At 44.6% G+C, this 24,417-nt stretch overlaps 1 protein-coding gene across 1 annotated transcript in view; it reads right to left on the bottom strand.

The window, feature by feature from the left end:
• Nucleotides 1-21,173, bottom strand: part of NWD2 (NACHT and WD repeat domain containing 2) — a 188,847-nt gene extending 167,674 nt beyond the window's left edge. Inside the window, exon 1 of the mRNA XM_036101893.2 lies at nucleotides 16,020-21,173. Coding sequence (XP_035957786.1) covers nucleotides 16,020-16,170 — 151 coding nt within the window. The 5' untranslated portion in view covers nucleotides 16,171-21,173. The remainder of the gene's footprint in view (nucleotides 1-16,019) is intronic.
• Nucleotides 21,174-24,417: the final 3,244 nt, after the last annotated feature.

The following is a 24,417-nucleotide window of genomic DNA, read 5'->3' as shown; positions in this document are numbered from 1 at the left end:
ACTGGTCCCCAAAGACACAGTGTAGCTGGACCATAACACTAGCGGTACATGATTTCTCACTGTTCTTGTGAGAAATGCACAAGAACACAAAGCTGCACTGCAAGGCACATGTCATGTCCTCCCCAGTCCCTGACTGCCTGCTGGGAAGGCATCCTTCTCCCCCCACGTCCCTCCTCAGTGGCTACAGAAGGAGATGGGGAGCTACATGCGTGGAATGTGGCTTCTTGAGAACTTGGACCTCAGGGCTTGGGGACTCTCAGGCTGGGCCTCTATGGCCAGCCCTCTATGGGTGAGGCCTTATCGGCCTGGAGATAAAGGAGTAGGGGAGGCATACAGGCATGAGGAGTTTGGGTGTGGGGACAGAGAGTTAGCTTTACTGGGGAGGGACTGGAGACAACAGGGACAGAACCATGAGGGGTTTGGGATTTGGGAACTAGAGTTCCGTTTCTCTTAAGGGGACTTTAAATTCAACGAGCACCTCTTGAGCACATACTCGGTGTGAGTACTACATGTCAGTTACTTTATTACACTGTAACATAATCACTTAATATTGGCTTAAGTGTCAGTTTACAACTCGTGCACTTGAAAGAGTTTTAAGAGAAGAATAATGCTTCATTTCTACGAAGAGCTCACTGTTTGTATGCTATGACAGAATTTAACCTTCAGAACACCATAAAACATACAATATAGGGGTTTTGTTTTTGTAGAAAGGAAAATTGAATCTCGAGGCTCTAGAAACTGCCTCAGGTCACACAGCTGGTAAAACACTGGGCAGTGTTCAATCTAGAATTTTGGTGTTGTGATTCCTGGATGCCCTGGTGTCAAATGAAACTCATGGCCTAGAAATTTGCACTGCTAGCCCGACGGCAGACGCAGGTGCTGATGGAGAGGAAATCTGCATACACATTTGAGGTCAGCAGAGTTGTAAAGGGAACCCTCCCTCCTGCTTACATACCCACTGGAGCTGCCCCCAGACCACAGCTCTGCCTTAATCCTGTTCTTGGGATCAGCACAAGTGAAACCTGTTTTTTCCTCTCTGACACAGTTGATATAGACTCATTTCTGAGCGGAGAAAGGGAAGGAAACACTAAAGATTACACAGCAAGTACTGAATCCAAAGAAGGAGTTTCAAATATTTTTTAAAATCTCAGGTAAAAAGAACCAAAGCATTTGGCTATGCCCTGAATTTCATTTTCTTCAGATTATCATATGAGGCACATAAAGGATGGCAGGCTCACTGCTTCCCTCCACCCAGCTGAGGCTCAGCATGCTGGCTTCCCTGTCCCCAGAGGGACCAGAATCCCTAAATATCTATTTTCTACTATAACCAAGCTCCAAACTTGAGAAACAAAACTGTTTTGTTTCAAAACTCCTCAATTCCGGAGCCTTTTCCCTCATTCCATTCTAGTCTGAGATCTGCAAAGCAGAATCAAGGAACAAATGAAGGATTAGCCCTTTCCAGATTCAAGCTGTCATCCTCCTATCCCGGACCTTGCACAGACTCAGTCAAGAGACCCATCTCCTTCCATCTCTTCACATCTCCTCTCTACCTTCTACCCTCTCTACCCTCCTCCACCCCAAACACCAATATCACCAATTTTCTGTTTCTTTCTTTCAGGAATACCTAGATTGTTTGCTCAGTATAATGTGGGCTTACAATGACCATTTCATGCATGCAGTAAGAATTACCAACTTACATAATAAGAGCTGGCCATTCTACCATAATGGCCACGTGGAATGAAATAGTTTTCAATCATACATGGGATTTAATACTTCCCTTAGGGAGTACTGAAATCCTCCCTAAAGGGGGCTGTTCATTTTTATGAAGAGTGGTCCTTCTCACGTGAATGTGGATACCGCATGCACTTTGAAACATTGTAGCAAACTGTTCATCAGTTTAACAAGAGTTGGAAAAATGACAAGACTTTATGTAGATTTAAAGCAACATTAAAGGGATTCTTTATGTGTGAAAGAAATTATGGTTTTTAGTATAAGATTAGAGCACACCTTACATTAAAAGGTGGAAATGCTATCTTTTTAATCTGTCTGAATGTCATTTTATTGAAATCTGCTTGTTATCCACGGTTTTAAGAGTGTTGGGGGCTAATTTTTAAAAAGCATGTAGTTCTGCTCTATTCTTTAGAGATGGAACTTATTAACTTAATACCTTATAATATGGGCTGACTTTGTATTTATATGTTAAACCATCATTTAAAAATGGTGTTTTTATATAGTCCCCTCTAGCTAAAAGCATACATGATTATGTGGATGGCATCATCTGGGAATAATGACCATTTCATGCCATGATTTACAAAAAAAGAAGTTATTCAAGTAATTCTCATTCCCTTGGAACCCTTATACCTCTCTTCTCTTCTAGGGCTTTTAACAAATTCTGATCTAGAACTTTTGAGTCCTTGCTATCTTTCAGGCATTGTTTTAGGTGCTTGTGTATTTCATACATTTCCCACAATAACCTTGTAAGGTAGTTATTACTATGTCCAACTGTCAGAAGGGACAATGAAGCTTGAGGAGATTAAGTATTTCACACAAATTTATAACAAATCCTGGGGTTCAAAACCAACCCTAGTCCCCAAGTTCTTTCATCTTAGCCAGTACACACTAGCATGCATTTGTTTTATTTTATTAATTTGATTTCTCTTTTGCCTGCATAACAAATCGAAATCATTGGCTGAAAACAACAACATTCACCTTCCCCTTGAATCTGCAATTTTGGCAGGGGTCAGTGGGGAAGGCTAGTTAGTCTCTGCCTCAGCTGGGAGAGCTCCACACGTGGGCAGAAATCCACTTCCTACACAGTGCGTCCTCCTCGCTGGCAAGGTTGCGCTGGCTGTTTGCTTCTCTCACAGGGGCTTCTCCATGGGGTGCCTGGGTTCTAAAGAACAAGTGCTTCCAAAACCAGAAAGTGGAAGTGGTCAATTTCTAAAAGCCTGGGCCCAGAGACCAGTGCTGTACCATTTCTTCCCTATTCTATTGGCCAACAACAGTTGGAGAGCCCAGATTCAAGGAGAAAAGTCATGGATTTCACCTCTTGGTGGGATGTGTGCCAAAAAAACTTATGGGCCATGTGACAAAACTCTCCACACCTTATAAGATTTCAGGTTCAACAGTGACTTCATTAAATTGTGAAATTCCCACCTTATGAATACTTTCATTCCCCAGGACTTTGCAGATGAATGCCCCCGAACAGCAAACCCTCGTCTGGGTCTTTTCCCATTTTTCCTACGTATTCTCCTTATTGTTACTGCAATTGCTTCTCCATATGGATTATTCAGGCTTCGGAATAGAGACCCTGGCTTAAAAGGGAACTTTATTTTCATGTCTTTCTAGAGTTCTCAGCAGATTTTCTCTTTTCTTTTAACGTTTGATATCTTTGATTAACTTCATCGCTTTTTATCACAGTGACTACAGTAGTTTCTGAATTCCTTTTTTTTTTTTTTTAAAGATTCTATTAGAGAGCACGTGCGCTCGCTGAGGTGGAGGAAGGAGAAGAGGGAGAAGGACAAGCAGACTCTGTGCTGAGCCTGACACGGCACTCTATCCCAGGAACCTGAGATCATGACCTGAGTCAAAACCGAGTCTGATGATCAACTGACTGAGCCACCCAGGTGGCCCTGAATTCTGTTTTAATTAGAGAATTTTCTAGAACACTGTCAACTGAGTGAGATCCTCTGCTTGAAGCTATACCCTTTGCTAAGCAATTAACTAGTATGCAGGTTCTACCAAGATGCAAGTAGATTTTCGGTTTATTTTACAGTTGCAACACATTTTTCCTCCTTTAGAACACGGTAATTCTACCAGTTCTGTCATTTGGTCAAGAAAATTTCTCACCTGCTATTTCTTGGGCACTCTTATTCACTCTGGCTTGTCCTCTTTGCTTTGGCCAAAAGAACCAAAACAAAAGCCTTTGGTTTGTTGTTGCGCCCCCCCCCCCCCAATCCACCTGAGACTTCCAGGAAGCATTTCATTAGAAGTGGGTATTATTCCCTTTGAATTGCATCCAAAGCTATAGTTCACAGTTGCAAATTCACTGCACAAACAAGGACACACCCCATTCCTCACCCACAGCAGACACTACTAATCAATCTCCACTCTCTTTCCCACTGAGCATGGATGTGGCCCCCACGCATTTGTGGCTTCAAAATATTTTAGTCGGCCGCTAATGATTAGGCAATGAGAATAACTCGACTTCCAGGCTAGATCCTATCCCCTCTCTCTCTGGAACACCTCATCATCTTCACCTAGGACAATCAAGTCTTTCTAATCTCTCGAGCACAGTTTTGAATTCCTTGTTTTTATTGAATAAGGCTTCCTGCTGCCTAGGCCCTGCATCTTTTCTCTGAGATATCCAGAACCACACTTCCTGCCACCTGCAGTGCTGGCTATTCTCAGCCAGGAAATGTTTCCTATTACTTTCCTATTTCCTATTTTCCCACCCCTCTGTGACTCAGGGTCAGATCACTAAGGCAGCAGGTGTGACCCTGGCCTTGGGTTCCAGTCCCAACAGTAGCCTGCACCTTGTCCCAGAACCTCCGTCCCACCTTACGCCGAGGGGCTGGGCTCCTGCCTTGATTTTGCCAGATGCTTCCTGCTACCCCTTCTCCTCCCCACACACTCCTTTATCTCAGGATGGCAGTCTTGGGCCCAAACTCTCCTTTCACCTTCATGCTTTCCACATGCCCAAACCCCTCCAGTTATTATCTGAGTAAGCTCCTGAGTTATTCTGACACTCGAGGAAATTAAATTTCAGCATCCATGTGCTCATGATGCTTCTTTGCTCAGACTCTTTGGTAACAAATGCTTTCTCTTCCAAAACGGTGCCTCTCTCTTGGATCTAGACTTCTTCTCATCACTGACAGCTGGCCCAGTTCCCCCACCAGCCACTCCACTACAGCAGAGAGGTCTACTTCTTAGCTTTGACACATCCTGGTCTTTCCCTTTTGCCTAAGTTTAACCAGCTGGTGCCCGAGTGGGCTGTCGGACACCACAGTGGGATTCCAATTACTCCAAGTGGCCTGTGGTCAAACACCCCCTCCCACAGCCACAGTGTGTTTCTGATAGCTGTGTCTGTCCTGCCTCCTGGCAGCAGGAGTTTAAAGAATGAAGACAGTATGTATCTCTTACGTCCTCTGGCACTCCCCACAGTGACCAGTTAGAGGAGTTCAGCTGTACACAATGGGTATCTCATAAATACTGCCTGTGCTTAGAATGAACTTGGAAGGAAATCTATTCAGTGGCAAGACTCTCTCTGACACCATCCATACTGGATCAGATTAACCATTATGAAAGATATCCTTTTAATTTTGTGGTTTCATTTCTGTTAGATTCTGTAATCACTCCTGGAATAAGACACCTGACATCTGGGCTTTGCTCTTTGTTTTAAGTGTACCCATGTTGTAAGCCTAGGAAATATTTTGGATTGAAAATGAGATTTCCAGGAAGCATTTCATTAGAAGTGGGTAGTATTCCCTTTGAATTGCATCCAAAGCTGTAGTTTCTATCCTTTTATTAACTTTCTGCCACAGATCCTTTTTCTAATTCTACATTAGCCTACTTACTTTAATTTGCAGAATAAATCCTGTTTGATTTCAATAAAAAAAAATAGGATGAAAGACGAAGCTTTGAAGAAGCAATACGAAAGTGTCTGTCTTTAAGTTAGTAGCACCAGACTTTCTTCTAGATTGATCGTCCGTAACTTAGCCCGTATGTATACTGTTGAACCACTTACAGGTTTTACTTTGATTTAAATCATATGACCATTAAGGGCAAAACTTAAAAGAATGTTTTGGGTTAAAAAGAACTTTGAGCCTACTTTATCAGGCCCAATTACCTTGTAGGTGAGTTCCTGTTACACTGTAGGAATTGTATCACTTGCCATTTTAAAAGGTGTTTATGAGTGCGTACTTTATTTTTTCCAGCTGTCTCCTGTTGCATATCAAACTACCCACTGTCAAAACTTAGTGGTTTAAAACAGCTTACTATTTCTAGAGAGATGAAGTGACTTTTCCCAAGGCATGCAAAGCACTTACCTTATAAAAGTATCTGATCCTAATAGTTGATATAGTTCCTGCTATTATATACAAAGTGTGTCACACTTTCTAGCCTATGGTCTTCTCTTGTGTTAGATATTGGCTGTGACAGAATTTGGGATATGTCAAGCTAGATATCCAATTTAAATGATCCTGGGTAATTAAAGGATCCCACTGTGTACAAATGTTAAAACTGAAATAGGTAAATAACTGGAGGTTTCTTCTAAAGCATGAGCCTCCCAGACTCCTTTTACCTCCTTCCTACCCTTCAGTCAAATAAGGGGTGACTATTTGACTGAAAATATGGGAAAAATAAACCAGGCAAGCTCAGCCCACCTGCTTGTTCCTTCCCCCAGGAAATGACCTGTCCACACAGCGTGTATGTCATGCTCTCTTCTCCAGGCTCAATGTTTTAAGGGGCAGGCCCCTTGGAGGCCCATCACTGCCAGAGTGTGGATAGAAGAATGTGTCATCCTGGTGTTCAGTATTAGGAAGCACAAAAGCATTCTTCTATTCGTAGACTCTGGTTTTTCTCAGGTTAGAATTTGGAAGGTTCTAGAAGAGTACTCCCTATGGAGTCACTGCCAATCCTCCATATTGTGGAGGATTAACACTGTTGGGCACTTGCTATGTGCCAGACCACTAGTTTACTCACTTTTCATGCATTTTCTCATTTAACCTAATTATGACAAAGACAGGCTAAAGAAACCACACAATATAATCGAGGTTTAGGTAGCTTTCAAAGTTGGCTACCATTAATTCCTACCCTGCCCCCCACCCCCATGCACCTGCCTCTCCTCATATGAAGAAATAGGGTCTATTTCCCCTCCCTCTGAATCTAGGCTAGCCTATGACTTGCATAAACAGAACACAGTGAGAATGGCATCCTGGGACTTCCAGGGCCTTAAGAGCCCTGTTAGCTGCCATTTCCTTTCTCTAGGGTTGCTAATCCCCTAGAAGGAATCCTGGGCTAGACTCCTGAATGATGAGAAAAGCTGGAGAGCAGGCCCTCATGGAGGAGCCCTGAGGAGCCAGACACAGGCGTGAAGCCTTCTTGGACCTTCTAGCCCAGTTCCACCCAGGCCTAGCCGAACGCAGTCAAGTGAGTGACTCCGGCCAAAGGCTCAGTGGGACAGAGCTACCTGTCTTCTGCAGGCCAAGCCCTGCCTGGATTCCCAGGCAGGCATAGAACTGTGAGAAATGATGGATCATTGTTGTTTTAAGGCACTAAGTTTTGGGGTGGGCTGATACACAGCAGTAGACAACTGAAACAAATAAAATACAAACTTGCCACACACCCTTTAAAACAGCAAATGGTGTCATTGCAACAGTGTGACGAGAATTTTAAAAAAAAGAGTTGTGGATGGTTTACCAAACCATAAACTCACAATCTATTTATAGAGTGTACTATGTACTCCAACCCCGGCTTTCTTTTAAATGTCATTCTAAATGAGGCACCTTTAAGGGAAAAGCGACAGTATCACCTCAAGACATCCGCTCGACTCTCTTATCCAAAGGGATAAAAACTCTTCATTGAATAATGATGATAACCTCTTTCTATTCCCTGCAGAGATCTCATCATTGCTTTGCCTCCTATTTGATTACCGTGGAGGAGAGTGTTTACACCCTGGCTCTCTATTTGCTGCTCTGGGGAGCCCTCCCAACCCGCCTTCTGAGCTCCACGCTGGCTCACTCCTCCTCAGTGTCTCTAATGCCCTGCTCATATCTTCAGCCTGGTGCTCATCACATAGATTATTTATGTAAACCGCACGAGAACAGACGTGCCTGTTTTGTTGCTGCTGTATGCTAAGGACCAGAACAGCCCTCCCGATGGAGGAGGTGCTTCATGAACATTTCCTGGTTGAACCAGTCAACCTGCCTGCTTCCCCCTGGACTAGATACTCTTTTCTCCGTGCTGAGTATCCAGTAGCACTTCCTTTCATTCTCTCCCTGTGGACAAGGGCGGGAAGTCTGGAAGTTCGCTGACTTACTTGCTGCAAGGGTCCGCGTGCCGTTCTGGTTCTGCCAGGGGGGTGTACATGCATGACGTGTGCACAACAAGGGGACGGGGCATGTTCTGCTGCCGTGAGCTGTGCTGGCCGCCATGTGGTTTCAGCAGATGGGCGTGTTTGCAGAAACCGGCCAACTACACAGTGAGCAGCTAGGATAACTGGCCGTGGCTTCTACAGTTTCCTGCCCTCTAGGTGACAGCTTTGGCAAGGGGACCTAAATGCGCAGTGGTGACCCTTTCACTCATTGGATCCTTACGATGTTTTTTGGGACTGCTGGGTTCCCTGAAGTACCTGGAGTGGTTTTTGTTTTACTATGGAGTTCTATCTGATATGCATCTATGAACTGCATTCCTCGAGGGCAGGAAATGCCTTTTTAGCTTTCTCTACCCATACCTGCACAGTGTCTGGATCACAGCGGAAACTAGTAATGAAGATAATAAGGGTAATAATTGCAAACACTGATTTCATGTTTGCTCCGTGCCCAGCACTGTTCTAAGTGCTTCGCATTAGCTTATTTATTCAATAACCCTGCAAGGCAGGCAGTACTGCTGTCCTCTTCTACAGATTAGAAAACTGAGAACAAAGTGATTAAGCAATTTGCTAAAGAATCACAGCATTAAATGGTGGACTGAGGATGCAAACCCAGGCGGGCCGGCTCTCGAGTCTGTACTTCTATCTAACATTCTCCCCTGCCTGAATAACATTTGCTCAAGGACTTGAAGATACAACCACTAAAATTTTAGAACACGTTGTAAATGTTCTATCGCATTTATCGTAAAATAGCGGTTCAGTATGTTCTTCTGTAAGGCTCTTAACTCTTAAAAGATGTTTCTGAGGCATCAAACAGCTGTGTGTAATACACACACACACAAACACACACACACACAGAGGTATGATTTTGCTGTGTTAACTGTATTTTTTCCGATTACTCACAAAAACAATGAAAAAACAAGGAGCCTTTGAAATAATTAGCACTGTAGGGAAGGTAAGAAGAACCAGGGTAAGGAATTTTCATAGCTCTCATGTGCATTTCTTGATGCCCATCTTTCTGCCTCTTTCTTGCCTGGGAGCACAAGCTAAAGTAAAAGTAAAATAAACACTGGTTGCAGCAAGGTAGGGAAAAATCCTTCTCTCTTTACTGTGGCTTGTGCCAAACTGGAGAACAAGCTTTCCTACTAAGACCCCAAAGATATGAAGAGAGTCCAGGAAGATACAGAGACATGCAGAGTACAAAGTCTAAGTGGAAAGGGACAAAGCATCTGATCATTAATACTGTGGACAAACGTGCACGATTCTCAAAAAGATGAGGGGTACATAAATCTGAGTGGGCGGGAAATGTACAAAAAAATAGGTGTTGGGAAGTATCTTTTCCTCCAATGTCTCCCAACACACAGAGGGCGATCCACTAGCACAGTAGCCCTGGACAGGGCCATTACTTACTCCTCAGGGGAGAAGTGTCTTAATCGGATGGATGCATTTGGAAGGAAAATCTGAACACAAATAGCCCAGCCCCTTCATTCTCTCTTGTAAGTGAACCTGTCATTCTCCTCTGCTCCTCCATGTCTTAAATTGTAAAAGGGTCAACTCTGTCCACCGGGTGGGGGAAGGGGCAGGTTTATGACCTGTCCGTTGCTGACAGTGCCTGGGGAAGGAGGGGGTAAGTTTACACAATCCTGAGGTTCAGTATTGGAAAACCCTACTTGCCTGAAGTTAAAGGCCATATTCCCCCCAAAAGGTCCACAGTCCTTACCTGCACTTCCAAAATCCCTAAAGTGTTGAAAACAAAAAAATTTCCCAATTTATCTGGCAACAAAACCTGACTTTACCAGACACAAAGCCACTTACAGTCCTGATTTCTCCACTCAGTAGTACCCAGTAGCTGCATGTGCCTATTTAGTTACTCTACTAAAAATTCAGATTCTTAGTCATACCAGCCACATTTTAAAAGCTCAAGAGCCATATTTAGCTAGTGCTACCATATAGGACAATGCAGATAAAACCCTTCCAGCACTGCAGAAAGTAGAACACGGATATAGAGGGAAGTCATTTCCTCATAGACATACTCATATTTGATGATGGGGTATTACCCCGGACCCTACATAATCAACAGTAGATGCACCATTTTCTCCTAAAATCTAAAAAAATCTGGAATTCCAAAATCCTATCTGGCCCAAAAGATAAAGGATTCTGGGCCTGCATCAGTTTTTAGCAGTAATAAAGGCAATATTTTGGTCTTCTTTCTACTTTAGACTTTACCTGTTATAGACTCGGCAGTATGGACTCACGTCGAAGCCCCAGCCCGAAAGTGCTGGTATTGTGGGGCAAGACCTTTGGGAGGTAATTAGGTATGGATGAGGTCAAGAGGGCGGGGTCCCCATGATGGGATGTCTACCACATGAGGACATGACCTTCCTCCCTGTGACCACAGAGGAAGAGGCTGGAGTGACAAAGCTACAAGCCAAGGTACACCAAGGACAGCCAGGAGCCACCCGAAGCCAGGAAGAGACCAGACAGGATTCTTTCTGAGAGCCTTCAGTGGGAGCATGACCCTGTTGACACGTTGCTTTTGGACTTCTAGCCTCCAGAATCATGAGACCATAAATTTCCATTTTTTAAAGCCCAGTTTGTGGTAAACGTTATGGCAACCCTAGGAAATGAAGACAGATTTCAGTACCAAGAAGTGGGTGCTGCTGTAACAAGTATCTAAACGTGTGGAAACGGCTTTGGAACCGGGTGACGGGGAGAGTCTGGAGGTGGGTGCTGGGAAATGCCAAGATTGCCACGAAGACATGGTTATTGGCAATTCTGGGGAGGGCTCAGAAAGAAAGGTGGAGAGCTGTGGAGAAAGCTTCCATCTTCTTAAGAGAATAGAGAAATTGTGAACAGAATATGGCCACTGCGGTGACCCCTAAGACAAACGAGGAACGTGTTATTGCACAACAGACCAAAGGGGAGGGTTGTAAAGTAGTAAACGACGTAGCTGGACTGTGCTCTAGGGTTTTGTGCAAGATAGCACTTGTAAGCCATGAAACTGGATGAAGGGGTGGCCTGCTTCCTCCTGAGTGCTTATAGTAAATTGTGGGGGTGGGGGGTGGGGGGAGGAATTGAGAAAGGAATTAAGCAAAAAGGAACCAGAACTTAAAGATCTGGAAAATTCTCAACTTACCCTATTACAAAAAATGGCAAAGCTTGTCTGAAAAGAACACCAAGGGTGTGGTCGAACAACCATTTGATAAGGAAAATAGTATGGGTGTAAACCATGGACCACCCCAGCAGAAACAAGGTCGGCTGAACTGAGGAAGACAGAGACCCGCTCAAAGGAAGGACGGCTGACAGACTTCTTAGATCCTGCAGGACTAGAGCGTTCGGCCGTTCAGCTGTGCACGTGTGTGATTCTTTTTTATTTTATTTTATTTTATTTATTTGACAGAGAGAGACAGAGTGAGAGAGGGAACACAAGCAGGGGGAGGGGAGAGGGAGAAGCAGGCTTCCTGCAGAGCAGGGAGCCCACGTGTGTGATTCTTAAAGACAAAGGAAGAATGACTCCAGAGGAGATTCGGAGATCATCAGGGCTGCCTCCTTGGTTTCAAACTGGGGGAAGGTATCTCCTAGGTTTCAACAGGGCAGATGGTGTGGCTCTGAAGCCTTGGGGACAGGGCCTCCTGGAGTCTTGGTGGGCAACTCCTTCCCCCCAGTTACAGAAGTGGAGCTGCCACCCCAGGGGGTATGGAAGGCAGAGCTTCAAACCCAAGAGGATTATTCCAAGAGCCTTAAGACCTAATGGTATTTGCCTTGCTGGGTTTTAAACTTACTTGGGACCCTTAATCTTTTTTTTTTTTTTTTTTTAAAGATTTTATTTATTTATTAGAATGAGAGAGCACAAGCAGGGGGAGAGGCAGAGGGAGAAGTGGGCTCCCCGCTGAACAGGGAGCCAGATACCAGGCTGATCCCAGAACCCTGGTATCATGACCTGAGCCAAAGGAAGACCCTTAACTGACTGAGCCACCCAGGCTCCCCAACTTACTTGGCATCCTTCATCTTCCTTTGGAATGAGAATGCTAATCCTCTGCCTGCCCCACCATTCCATTTTGGAAGCACACAACTTTCCTGGTTTCACAGGTTCACAGCAGGAAAGGAATTCTGCCTTAGGATAAATCATATCTGGAGTTTCACCCATATCTAATTTAGATTGTATTTAGATGAGACTTTGGGCTATAGACTTTAGAGTTGATGCTGGTCAAGAATTTTGGAGTTGTTGGGATGGAATGAATATAATCGGCATGCAATAAGGACATGAATTTGTTGGGGGTGGGCAAGGGCAGAATGTTATGGACTTAATGTTTCTGCCCCTCCTCCACTCATACGTTGAAGCCCTAACAGCTAATGTGATGGTATTTAGAGGTGGGTCCTGTGGGAGGTAATTAGGTTTGATGAGGTTTAGAGGAGGTCTTTAGGGTGGGGCTTCCATTATGGGATTAGCATCCCTTTTAAAGAAAAAAGACGAGAGCTTGTGTTCTCTGCCATGTGAGGACATTGTAAGAAGATGGTCACCTGAAAACCAGAAAGAGGTCCCTTACCAGGAACCAAACCTGCCAGCACCTTGACCTTGGACTTTCCAGCCTCCAGAACTGTGAGAAATACAGGTCTGTTGCTGAAGCTACTTGGTCTATGGTATTTTGTTGCAGTAGCCCAAGCTAAGACTGACTTTGTTCTAAGCCGGTTAAGAATTGAGGCAAAGAGATTACCTATTAGGCCTCTGTGAATTTCAACATAGGGAGAGAATTGTGCTGGCTCCTCTCTTCTGCATATTCATGCACAATTCAGGCTAACCACAGTGGAAGATTTTATATGTGTTTTAGAATCATTGTTCCAAGGAGGTGTAAGTGCCATTCTGGCAGAGAGACAGTGGCTAAGTGACTACAAGACTTCCAAGGATTAATACAGATGCCACAGATGGAATTTCTACGTTGGGTGGGAGGTGGGACTAGATGAAGTCCAAGGCCTATCTGTGTCAGAGAATCTGGCACAATGCGATTCCCTCCTCCACACGGGATATTTCTCCAGGGTCTTTTATGTGGTGGGGACTGGTCAGATGCAGACATACTTACGGAGAGGAACAAGTCCATTAGAGTCCAGAACATTCTGAAATTTCCTTGAATGCCCTTAATACCACCTTTCGATGCAGGTGCAGCGGGTCAGGGCAGCCAGCCACGTTCCCTTCCTGCTACTCAGCTTTGGCTGTCCGGATTCAAGAATGAGGAGAACTCTCCTCCACTAGATCCAGCTGACTTGTCTTGTCCAGTGGGGATAAGAGACTTCACAGAAATCTGGCCTGAACCGAGGCTGGGCCAGAGGATCAGGAGAGAGGTTCTGAGTCCCCTGAAGGCTCCTACCTGGTTTCACTCTAGCACAGGAGTGCAGACGAGGAGCTTAACCGGGCGCAGCCTTAGTCTCCTCTGTACCACAGAACAGCCCCTGGCCCAGCAGCCTCACAGGTTTGGACAATGGAAATCCAAATTAAAATACTGAATGGGCTAACATATGGGAAAGTAATTTTTCCATTTGAAAGACATAGGTTACCTTTATTACTGATGGGTAAAGTCCACAAAAGCTTTTTAAAGCCAAGACCTATTAATAATCTAAGGGAGACCCTTGCTGGATTCTTAAACATATTGCTCTGAGTTCAACACAAAGCTTTTATTTAGAGCATCAGTTGATTTCCACTTGTAAAGAAAAGCATGAGATAATGTTCTTTGTCTTAATTGGACAGTGAAGAGGCTCTTGAGTATTGGCCAAGAATCTAAGATTGGATTGAACCGAAACACAACCATTTGCTTCCTGAACTGCATCTATAAAAACTTCGTGGACAAATGCTGCCCCTGATAGAGCATTTACCAAGGCTGCAAGGTTTCATGCACAAGTCCAGAAAAATACCCATCTCTGTCTTTTCTATTCAGTATACCCTCGGCTCTCCAATGTGGATAAAATTTGAGATGCTGCCCCCTATTACAACTTCTGAGGTAGAAGTCACATTTCTGGCCCTTTCAGATCAATGTGCAAGCTCTACGGCTCAAACAGTGACTAGGAGACACGAAAGGGTCACGGCTCCCTCCTCCCGTTTGCTTTCCAAAGAGTAATATATGGTAAAGCTTTTCAGAACTAGAAAATTTGAAGAATTGCATGTACAAGCTTAAGAAAAATGACATTAATCTTAAATATGAATTCAATATTAAGCTGACTTAACAAACTCACGATCATTGGTTTTTATTTAAAGGAAACACAAATTTAAAGGAACTAACTACTGATTATATCAACAAAAATTTCACAGTACTTTAGAAGCAACATGTTTAAAGAAAAACAGTCATTTAGCTCTACATCAGCAGACTTAAACACTTCTCATGAGATTTCTTTTAAGCTTAGAAGAATTGAAAATTTTAAGACTAAACATTTTCTAACACAATTCTCTCAACCACTTAAAAAAATGTTTCAGCAACATTAAAAAAAAAAAAAAGAACACTGAACACTTAAGTTGCAGATTTTCCTAACCTTTAAATAGGCTGCATATTTCCACGGTTTTCTTTATTCAGATTTAAGTTAAAATCCTGGAAGACATATCTGAGATTTTTAAAAGGATTTTAAAAGCGTGCACAATACTTTCCTAAATGCCTCCTTAAAGTAGTAAATTCTGTGAAAGTGAGCTGTAAACTTTATAGGTCAGTCGTGCCCTCATCTCAAAAGTATACATTCCCTCTATTACTAATGACTGTGAGTTACCTATTTCTTTCCTTAATCCCCTTGTCATAATGTAAACTTTACCTGACGTTTCTGCTTTTTCTTTTTTTTACAACTATTTTAGAAAGTTATTTTTGTTAGTCCTAAGTGCTTTTTCATAAGCAACCAGTCTTGGGTTTTCAAAGGACTCTCTCCAATGATTGTTAACTTTTCCTTTTACTTTTTTTGTCAGACTCAAGGCTTGTTACAGCGCATAAAAAAGTCTCCTACAAATTTATCTTATGACCGAACAGTTACTTTTTCTAGAAAAGAGCAATTCCTGCAGTTTTATCCAGCTTAAGTCAAATACATCCTACTTTGCCTTACTAGTAACGAAGGTTAACATTCAGTCCTAGAACTCAAAAGCAGTGTTGAGAAAAAAAAAAAAAAAGAGAGAGAGAGAGAAACGACCCCCCCAGCGCCCAGCCGCTGTGATTTGTGGATGCAATAAATCAACAAGTTTGCGTTTTGCGCCTCCCAGGTGCCCAGCCCTGAGCAGGTACACGACTGAGTAGGCCGGGAAATCAAGCCCGGGGTCCAAATGTGGAGATGAGCTCATCCCGAGCGCTCCACCAAAAAGCCAGCGCCCGACAGAGCGAGCGCCCATCCATCCCGAGGCCTCACCGCGTGTTTCCTCCCAACCCCCGCGGGCCTTCGGTTTACAAAGGATTCCTTTGCGCTCCAAAGCAAAAGGCACCATCGCGCTCGCAAGCGGCGAGTCTCAGGGAACCCCAGGCTCACTTCGCCCGGGCGGGAACAAGTAGCAAAGGAGGGAGCCCTCATTCAGGAGCCTGAAGCGGAGCCGGGAGCGAGGGGTAACTACTACTTGCGTTTACGGTAACCCCGGAGAAGGAACGCGCTCAAAGAAAGGGTGGCGGTAGTGGCAGGATGGAGCTTCCAGAAGCGTCTGCTACTGCCTCGGACGTTTCTTAGCTCGACCTGAAGGAGTAACCTGGGCGGGGGGCGCGAGCCTGGGTGTCCTAGGGGAAGTCAGCGGGCAGAGGGGCTGAGCAAGGGGAGAACATCAGTGATTCAAATGAAATTCCCACGCGCTCGGGGCAGCCGCGGCTTCAGTTGGAGGAAGGGAGAGCCGGGCACGCACGGCGCCCCCGGCTGTGCCGCGGACACTGTCGGGCTCCCGGCGCGCGGACGGACAGGACTGACTGACAGATCTGAGCGAGGGACTTACCTTCAGGGTTGGCGCTGATGAAGACCCGGACGCTTCGGCCGGCGGGCACGAGGTGAGAAGGCAGGGCGGTGAGGTTCCCAGAGAAAGCCGCCCGCCGGAGCGCGGAGTCCCGGGGACAGGGCAGCCTGGTGCCCGCACCTGCCGGCCACATCGCCCTCTGGGAGGAAGAGCCGCTGCCGCCGCCGCCGCCTCCTGGTCCTCGGTTCCTGCCCGCGGCTCCGCGGAACAGCTAGGTCGATCCCCGCAGGCGGCGCGGCTCAGAGCCGCCCCGAGCCCGAGGCGCCGCCGGCGAGCTCGGTGGCGCACAGTACCGGCCGGCGGGGAGCGGCCATACGGACCCTCGGGCCGCTGACGCCGCCGCCTCCTGGCCCTCTGGGCGTCCGCCTTCGCCGGCTGCCGGGGCTCAGCACAGCAGCCGGCTGGAGGGCAGCGTGGCGGCGGCTACGCGCGCGGCGCCCCTTTGCGCCGGGAGGCGCCCGCGCCGGTCGCCCAGCCCGCAGCCATCTCCCCGCCCGCGCCTGCCGCGGGGAGAGGGGTCGCCCAGGCGGCGGGGACCGAGCGGCAGAGAGCAGACCAAACTTTCTCTGCGATGGGCGTTCCGACTTTATGGGAACCTCCGCCCGCGGGGCGCAGGACTCACCCTCTGCTTAAAGGGCGGCGGGGGCGGGGGCGCGGGGGCCTCGGGCTGCCCATGGGCTTCCGGGCCTCTTCGGGACGATCCCGAGCGCTCGTGGCTGTCTCTCTGGTGGAGAACAAGAAAGAAACTATCCCGCGATTCCTCCGACTCCTCCAACTCTCCTAAAGGTCAAACAATCTTTGAGCATTTTCGGGAATGCACGCCTACCCGCGTCGGCGCCTCTCTGCCTACGTGCGGGCAATTCCGGCCTCAAAGTTAGACGCACGCGCTAAGCCCGGCCCACGAGGGCCCGAAGCATCAAAACTCGGGACCGTCTTAAGCGTCCTGGAGGGAGCGTCGCCGTCGCCCGGCCTGTGGCGGCGCAGGTGGCTGAGTCCTGCCGCTCCGTTAGCCTCACACTCAGCAGAGCGGGGGTTTTTATAGCGAAGGCGCGTCGCTCACGTGTTCCTCGCCGCGTGGTCGCGGAACCTTTCCAAGAGCGGATCTCCGCGGGAAGCCTTCCCGAGGTCTCTAGGCTCCGGAGGGGTCCTTCCTGCCCCCGCCCTGGAGCATTCCCGGGCCACTCCGCCAGCCCGGCGGCTCCAGCAGCCCCGCGCCGCCCGGTGCGCGCCTGGGCCCGGCAGGCCCTTGGGGGCTCTGGGGAGCGCCGCTCCGCGCAAGGTCCCGCAAAGTGCAGGTGGCCACGGATTGAGGCGGGGTGCGAGAGATCAGAGTTGGCCGGTGGCCGCTTTTCCAAGTCCGTTCATAGCGTTGAGTCGGCTCCACCTGACGCTGATCCGACGGGGCCAGAGTGGACGCGAGTGGAGTTGGGGTGGGAGCGCTAGGAGTCTGGTCTACCGCCGGGGTGACGCGAGATGCGGAGGGACCCAGGCGTAAAATTGCCGTCTCCGTTCCACCCTCGCTGCACCTGCTGAAATACTGCAAATTCCAGGGGAGAAAGGAGGACCTCGTAGAATAAAAGTGTGATTGTACTGTGGGGTGGGGGGAAGGGAAGAGGGTGTGTTTGGATCCTTAACTGGAGTTTGAGCTTTGGGGCAGGAACTCCTGTCTTCGAGAGAGGAGGAACAGTTTTTCCAAATCTTTGAGATTGAAAAGGGGGTGGTTAGGCACAGGATGAAAGCAGCTCAGGTGCAAGTTTTAGCTTCCCACCTGGGGCTTCTGCTGTAGGCGGCTCCTGACCTCCTCCTGGCCTGCACTTCTCCTGGGTCCTGCTGGTGGCAGTGAAGTCCCACGCACTGCTGTTTATTTTCTGACCCCACTCCATTCCCAGCACATGGTTTCTGGGGTAACCTTTTGGAAGAACTGGGTCTCTAGGTTTTTAAGGCTGCCTCTCCACTACTGAGAACCAGGGGGCAGTCAGCAGTTCTTCCTCTGTCATAATTTGATGCAACCAATAAAGGAGCCTTGAACATGCCCAGGCGTTCGTTCAACTGATTCCATTTAGCAAATTCTCTCCTTCCCCTTTCCAGCCTTATTACTCCCAGGTGGGAACATTCTCCAGCAGGAAGGAGGTCTCTGAAAGATTTCCTGATGTCCCAGGAGGTATGGACTTGAGCGTTATGAATATACAGTATCTCTTACAGTATCAGCCTTTATAAGTGTATAGTATTTATTACTGGAGAAAAGAGCCAGGACCACTTTATGCCTAATCTCAACGTTTATAGGAAACTGATAAGAAGTTGCCAGATTGTCGGCGACCTGCTTCCTTCCTTTCTTCCTCCCCCCCCCCCCCACTTATTTGGTGGTTTCTTTCTTAAAAATCAGATTGGTGTTTGTGTCTCCTGACCTTTGCTTCACATCTCAAAGTGTTGCACTTTCTTAGGATGACTTTGGGATTTTTGGCAGCCTCTATAACCTAATTAACTGTTCTAGACAGGCCGAAGTTTAGCATCTGCCAGTGTCACTGCAGACCAAGGATGCAGAGGAGAAAGAATTTCACATTTTCTGTGGGGCGGTGTTTTAAAGGGCTCCCTGCACAGCCAGCTTTGCATACGTAGAGCCAAGTGCTGTCTTTGGGTTATCAGGGAGGTTTCTACGTAAAGGCACCTGATCAGCCACCTCCCTTCTTCACATGTGCACACGCGTGCACACACACACACACCCTTCTCCTACCTTCTTCGAAGCGTTCTGTCTCTTGTTAACATCTGATATTCTAAAACCAGAGATTCATTCATTAGCATGAAAGTGGCATAAGGGGAGTGTCAACCATGGCACTAACACTTTATTAGGAATTAACTAGATTTAGTTCCCGCCCTGAGGCCATGTTGGCTATACCAGTGGAGAGAGAGAGAGAGAGAGAAAGAAAGAAAGAAAGAAACTGGAGGGAGGAAGGGAGAAGCTGGTTGAATGTGGAAACCAGGCCCTGACTTAAAGCTTGGAGACGGTTTTGTTTTTATATATCTGCTTAAAACACTTTACATTTTCTCCCTTCATCAAATATTGAACATGTTATTATTACTCCCATCTTACACGTGAGCAAGCCAAGGCTCAAAAAAGAGAAAGGGCTTGTTCAAGGTCATATAACTAATTAACGCTGGATTGGGGATCCAGGTACTGTGGCTCCTGTCTCAGCCCTCTTGGCAACAAACCTCTTCTGTTTTCTAATTTTGCCTGGGTCTGGCCCTGGTTGACATCTTTAGTAACCTGGAAAATAGATGCGCAGGCCTGTGTTCACAGGTGTGGAAGGCTGGTTATCACTTCTGCTTTCCTTATGGGAGAGAAGGTCTATGGTCTGCAAGATCACACAGGACTAGACTCTTCCAACTTACAGGATGTTGATTGGATGACAAAGACTTCCAGATTCCTTGTTTTCTCTGGGTTCTGTTGTTTCCTCATAAGACCACAGGTAAACCCATATCATCCTCACAGTTGGCTGGAAAGTTTAAAGCATTTAGAAATTGGAAGATAAAAGTACATGAAAATGGGCTTGGAACCAAGCTTGTGATCAAGGGCAGGTATTTCTTTCTCTATCCTCCCACTCACCCCAATTAGCAGGATAGAAGACTACAGAAAGGCGTCTGATCTTTATGAAATGATGGTTCCAGCCCTTGATAAAAACAGGGCTGTTCAAAGGTGCAATCACTGCTAGGTTCTTTGTACTCATACTGCTAGGAAGAACAGTGTGGTCCTGGGATCCAACTCCCCTTGATATATGATAATGCCCCCCCCCCCCCACCAAGTAGTTTTATAAAACAGGAGGAAGGAAACTTAATCTAATATATTGATATACTGAGTGCCTGTAAGCTAGACACTGTGTTAAGTTCTTTTAATCCCACGATTTCTGGAACCAGGGCCCAACACCTCTAATATCTCCACTTGATGCCCCTTTTTGGACACTGCTGTCCCTTGTATACCTTTTATGGGGTGCAAACATCACCTTTTGTGATGTATGTGCAGGTTGTCCTGTCCAAAGTCCATGTTATGCAAATATACCTCACCTACTTCCCTTCCCTGCAATGGTGGCGATTTTTCACTCATCTGCATGGCTGTATCTCTTGGCCATTTCATCCTGCTTAGATGACAGGGCAGGTGATCATAAAGCACACAGCCAGAACCCCTGTGACTGACACTGACCCAGCAGAAGGAAGATCCATCACTCAACCTGTATTTGGCTACATGTATATTCACTTTTCTATACATCAAATATCCTGGCTTCTTCTGGACCAGTGTTCTGTATTTGTCCATGTGGATAGAAGTGGAAATAGAGCCCCTGGCGCTATAAAGATGACCAAATTATCACACCATACTATTCTAACTATGTCAGGAAATCTAGCCAATGAAGCCAGTGATGTGTTTTCGTGTTTCCCAGACTTGATAAGAATATCAAATTTAATATTACACCAATGTTCAAGGTGGCTCTCGGATTTGGGTGATCAGTGTTTGAATCTGTTTGGCTAATGTGAGGAATGGATGATACAGGTCCACTCAGATGAGGACTCTGCTTTTGGACCATCAGGAACCCACTTAACTTGTTTACAAAATGGAAATTTTTGGTGTGTGTGAGAATTTGTCAGCCTAACAATTTGCCAACAGAGACTGTTGATTCAGAGGTGTCTGCAGCATGATAGAATTCACAGCAGCTTGGTTTTAAATAAAGTTACACCTTTCTGAAATTGCTATCTGATGTTTTCATGACTCAGAAATTCTAACTTTATATCCACCCCCTTCCAAATGTGTTTAATATATTTTTTGATCAGTCTGCCTCTTACAACCTTCTAAACACATTGTTTTGCAAGCACTATGCATACCACACAAAGTAGAAGAAAGTAAGGTAACTTGCTTAATAAAATTTTGTAGATTAATTCATATTTCTAAGTCAAATGTTTTATTTTCATTTTATGATTGTCAAATATTTTCCTCATCATGATGTTAATCTTAAATACAGTATCTTTAAACATCCTTTTCTCTCTTGTTCTATCATCTGATACTTGTTTGGAGAATTGCTTTTTACAAACTTCTTTCATACATATTAACTCATTTTGATTCTAACCCTGAGAGGTAGGTTCTGCATTAATTAAACTCCCCCTGCCCACCTTTTTTTTTTTAAATATGAAAAAGCAGATCAAGAGATTTTAGTGGCATGTCCAAGTTCATTCAGTTGGTGAATGGCAGAGCCAGTATTAAAACTAAATCTCTGAACACCAAACCATGGATTTAATTACAATGTATCACATGGCAACCAAAGTATAACAAGATCCCAATCTTGGATCAATTTGGCCAAATTGATGGGCATCATTTGCACCTCTCTATAAAATTTACACTGGTTGTTAGATGAGCCAAACAATTGAGGGTATAAAACACTCTACTTGGATTGCAATGTTAGTTACATTGCCTATTTATATTGTTTTCTATATTTTTTTATTGAGTGAAAGCTAAGTTCCATATCCTTTAATTTCATTAACAGCTCAGTTTTGTAGACGAGTAACAAGAGGCTCAGGGAGTTTAAATAATTTGTCCAAATTCAGATAGTTAGTAAATGGCAAAGCTGGAATGTGAACCAGATTTCTCTCCCTGTTATATTAGATGGGGTCTTTTTACCAAGCAACACTAAATCCACATGAATAAACTAAGAGAAATAGGCTCTTTATAGTATTCCATACTGACATGGCCCAAATATCTTAAATATATTGTCTAAGCCAATCATCTCATTGTTTAAATGCTTATATTTGAATAGTACTAAGCTTGAATGTGTGCTGATTTTACTTTTATTCACAAAAAGACTTTAATGGGACAATGTTTTTTCCTGGATATTTTCCCTGTAAAAATTGAAAACAATTATTCTATCACAGTCTCGCTAAACATAATTTTATGGATTCTATTTTCTAAAAAAAAATACAATGGTTTGCCTTTTCCCGTTTCCTCTCCACTCTTGCGGTTCTACTTTATATTTGTTATTTAGTAGAATTTACTTCACAAAATAATGGCCCCATCACAGTCCTTTAGCCTGAACTAGTTACAGAGTTGCACCAGACGTCTTCTTATGTCACTTATCAATACATAATGTAAATGATCCTATTGTCTAGATTTAGAAAACAATAGGCAGAAGTTGACAGGTTATTTACATTTAGTTCAGAGTAAAGAATAGGCAGCTATTTATGTTTGCTTTGAGGTTTTGAGAAACATTTACAAATCAAATGATTCAAACACAGGTTTTAAATTCTGAGTTCCTGCCACTTCTTGGAAAGAATGGAAAGATTATTCTGCTATCATTTGGAGCCTTTGGAGCAAATTTAAAATTTAGGGGACTTATTTTCTTCTTCTCAAAATAAATAATAGTGTAGAAATATATTATGTTTACCTTTTTGTTTATATTTATAATATATATTTTTATTTTAAAAATATAATTGTGTATAACATTTCTAAAAGACACTAAATACAGGGGCGCCTGGGTGGCTCAGATGGTTAAGCGTCTGCCTTCGGCTCAGGTCATGATGCCAGGGTCCTGGGATCAAGCCCCAGGGAGCCTGCTTCTCCCTCTCCCTCTGCCTGTTGCTTCCCCTGCTTGTGCTCTCTCTCTCTCTCTCTCAAAAATAAATAAAATCTTTAAAAAAAAAATAAATAAAAGACACTAAATACAGATGTAATTCTACATTAGACAAATTTTTTTTTTAAAGATCTTATTTATTTAGAGAGAGCACATGCAAATGCACACGCACGTGTGTGTAGGGGGAGGGGCAGAAGGAGAGGGAGAGAGAGAATCTCAAGCAGACACCCCGCTGAGTGCCAGAGCCTGAGGTGGGACTCAGTCTCACCACCCTGAGATCATGACGTGAGCTGAAACCAAGAGTTGGATGCTTAACTGACTGAGCTACGCAGGTGCCCCTATATTAGACAAAATTTTTTAGTGGTAAATAATTCAACCCAATAAGGAATTTCTTTTAAGAATATAGGATTTTATTTTCCTTTATTTATTTAGAATATAGGATCTTATACAGAATGCAAGGGTAGAAATGGAATTGAATCTCAGGAAAAATTGGAACTTAGAATTGGAAATGTCCTTAGGAGAAAGGACGTTATTATTTTTCCACATTTCATCTCTGGTTCTCTCTCAGCATCATGAATATTTTCCACTCCCCACCCCCCCCACCCCGCACACATATCTTTGGCATCTAATACTCACGTTGGGATATAGTCAACACACATCTCAGGTCTTAGGTCATGGAAAAACTGTCCAACTCTTTTTTGAAATCTTTTTAGGAGTTAGTGGACAGCAAACTAGTTGTGTTCATTTTGAGTTCGTATTTGACTATAGATCTTACCACTCTTTTAAGAAGTTACCATACCTCAACACAAATGCTAATGTCAAATTGTGGAAGATTGTCGCAGAAGTAGCAGAAAATCATCTCAATTCCTTTCTCTTCCACTATCAAAAAATAATTCTGATGTACTTCCTATGAGTGAGGACATCGTAGTTGTTACCCTAAACTGACCTTTCCTTAGAAAGACTTCTATAATTCTTTCTTTTCATTAAAAAAGTGATTTTTGAAAACATTTTACTAAAGTATGATTGACATGTAAAATGCTGTGTATATTTAATGTGTACAACTCAGTGAATTTGGGGCTAAGTATATACCATGAAACTATCACCACCATCAAGAGCATAGATATATCCATCACCTCCCAAGGTTTCTCCCTGCCCCCTTTATGATGATGATTGTTATTTTGTGGTAAGAACACTTAAGATCTACACTCTTAGCAAATTTTAAGCATACAATACAGCATTGTTAGCTGTGGGCACTATGCTGTATATTAGATCTCCAAAACTTACTTATCTTGCATAACTGAAATTTTGTACCCTCCACTTTTCCCTTCTCCTAGCCCCTGGAAACCTACCATTGTACTCTCTCTTTCTATGTGTTTGACTATTTGAGATTCCATATATAAGTGAGATCATGCTTCATTTGTCTTTTGGTGTCTGCCTTATTTAACTCAGCACAATGTCTTCCAGGTCCAACCATGTTGCAAATGGTAGGATTTCTTTCTTTCTTTTAAAGACTGAATATAATATTCCAGTACGTGTAAGTGTAACATTTTCTTCATTCATCCATTAATGAACATTTAGGTTGTTTCCATATCTTGGCTATTGTGAATAGTGCTGTAATAAACATGGGATCCTGATTTCAATTCCTTGGATATATATCCAGAAAGAGGATTGCTGGATCATATAATAGTTCTATTTTTAATTTTTTGAGAAACCTCCATATTGTTTTCCATAAAAGCTGTACCAATATCCATTCCCACCAACAGCATACAAGGATTCTT

Source organism: Halichoerus grypus, chromosome 3 (assembly GCF_964656455.1).
Source record: "Halichoerus grypus chromosome 3, mHalGry1.hap1.1, whole genome shotgun sequence".
NCBI lineage: Eukaryota > Metazoa > Chordata > Mammalia > Carnivora > Phocidae > Halichoerus > Halichoerus grypus.
This window is presented reverse-complemented; position numbering and strand designations above follow the sequence as displayed.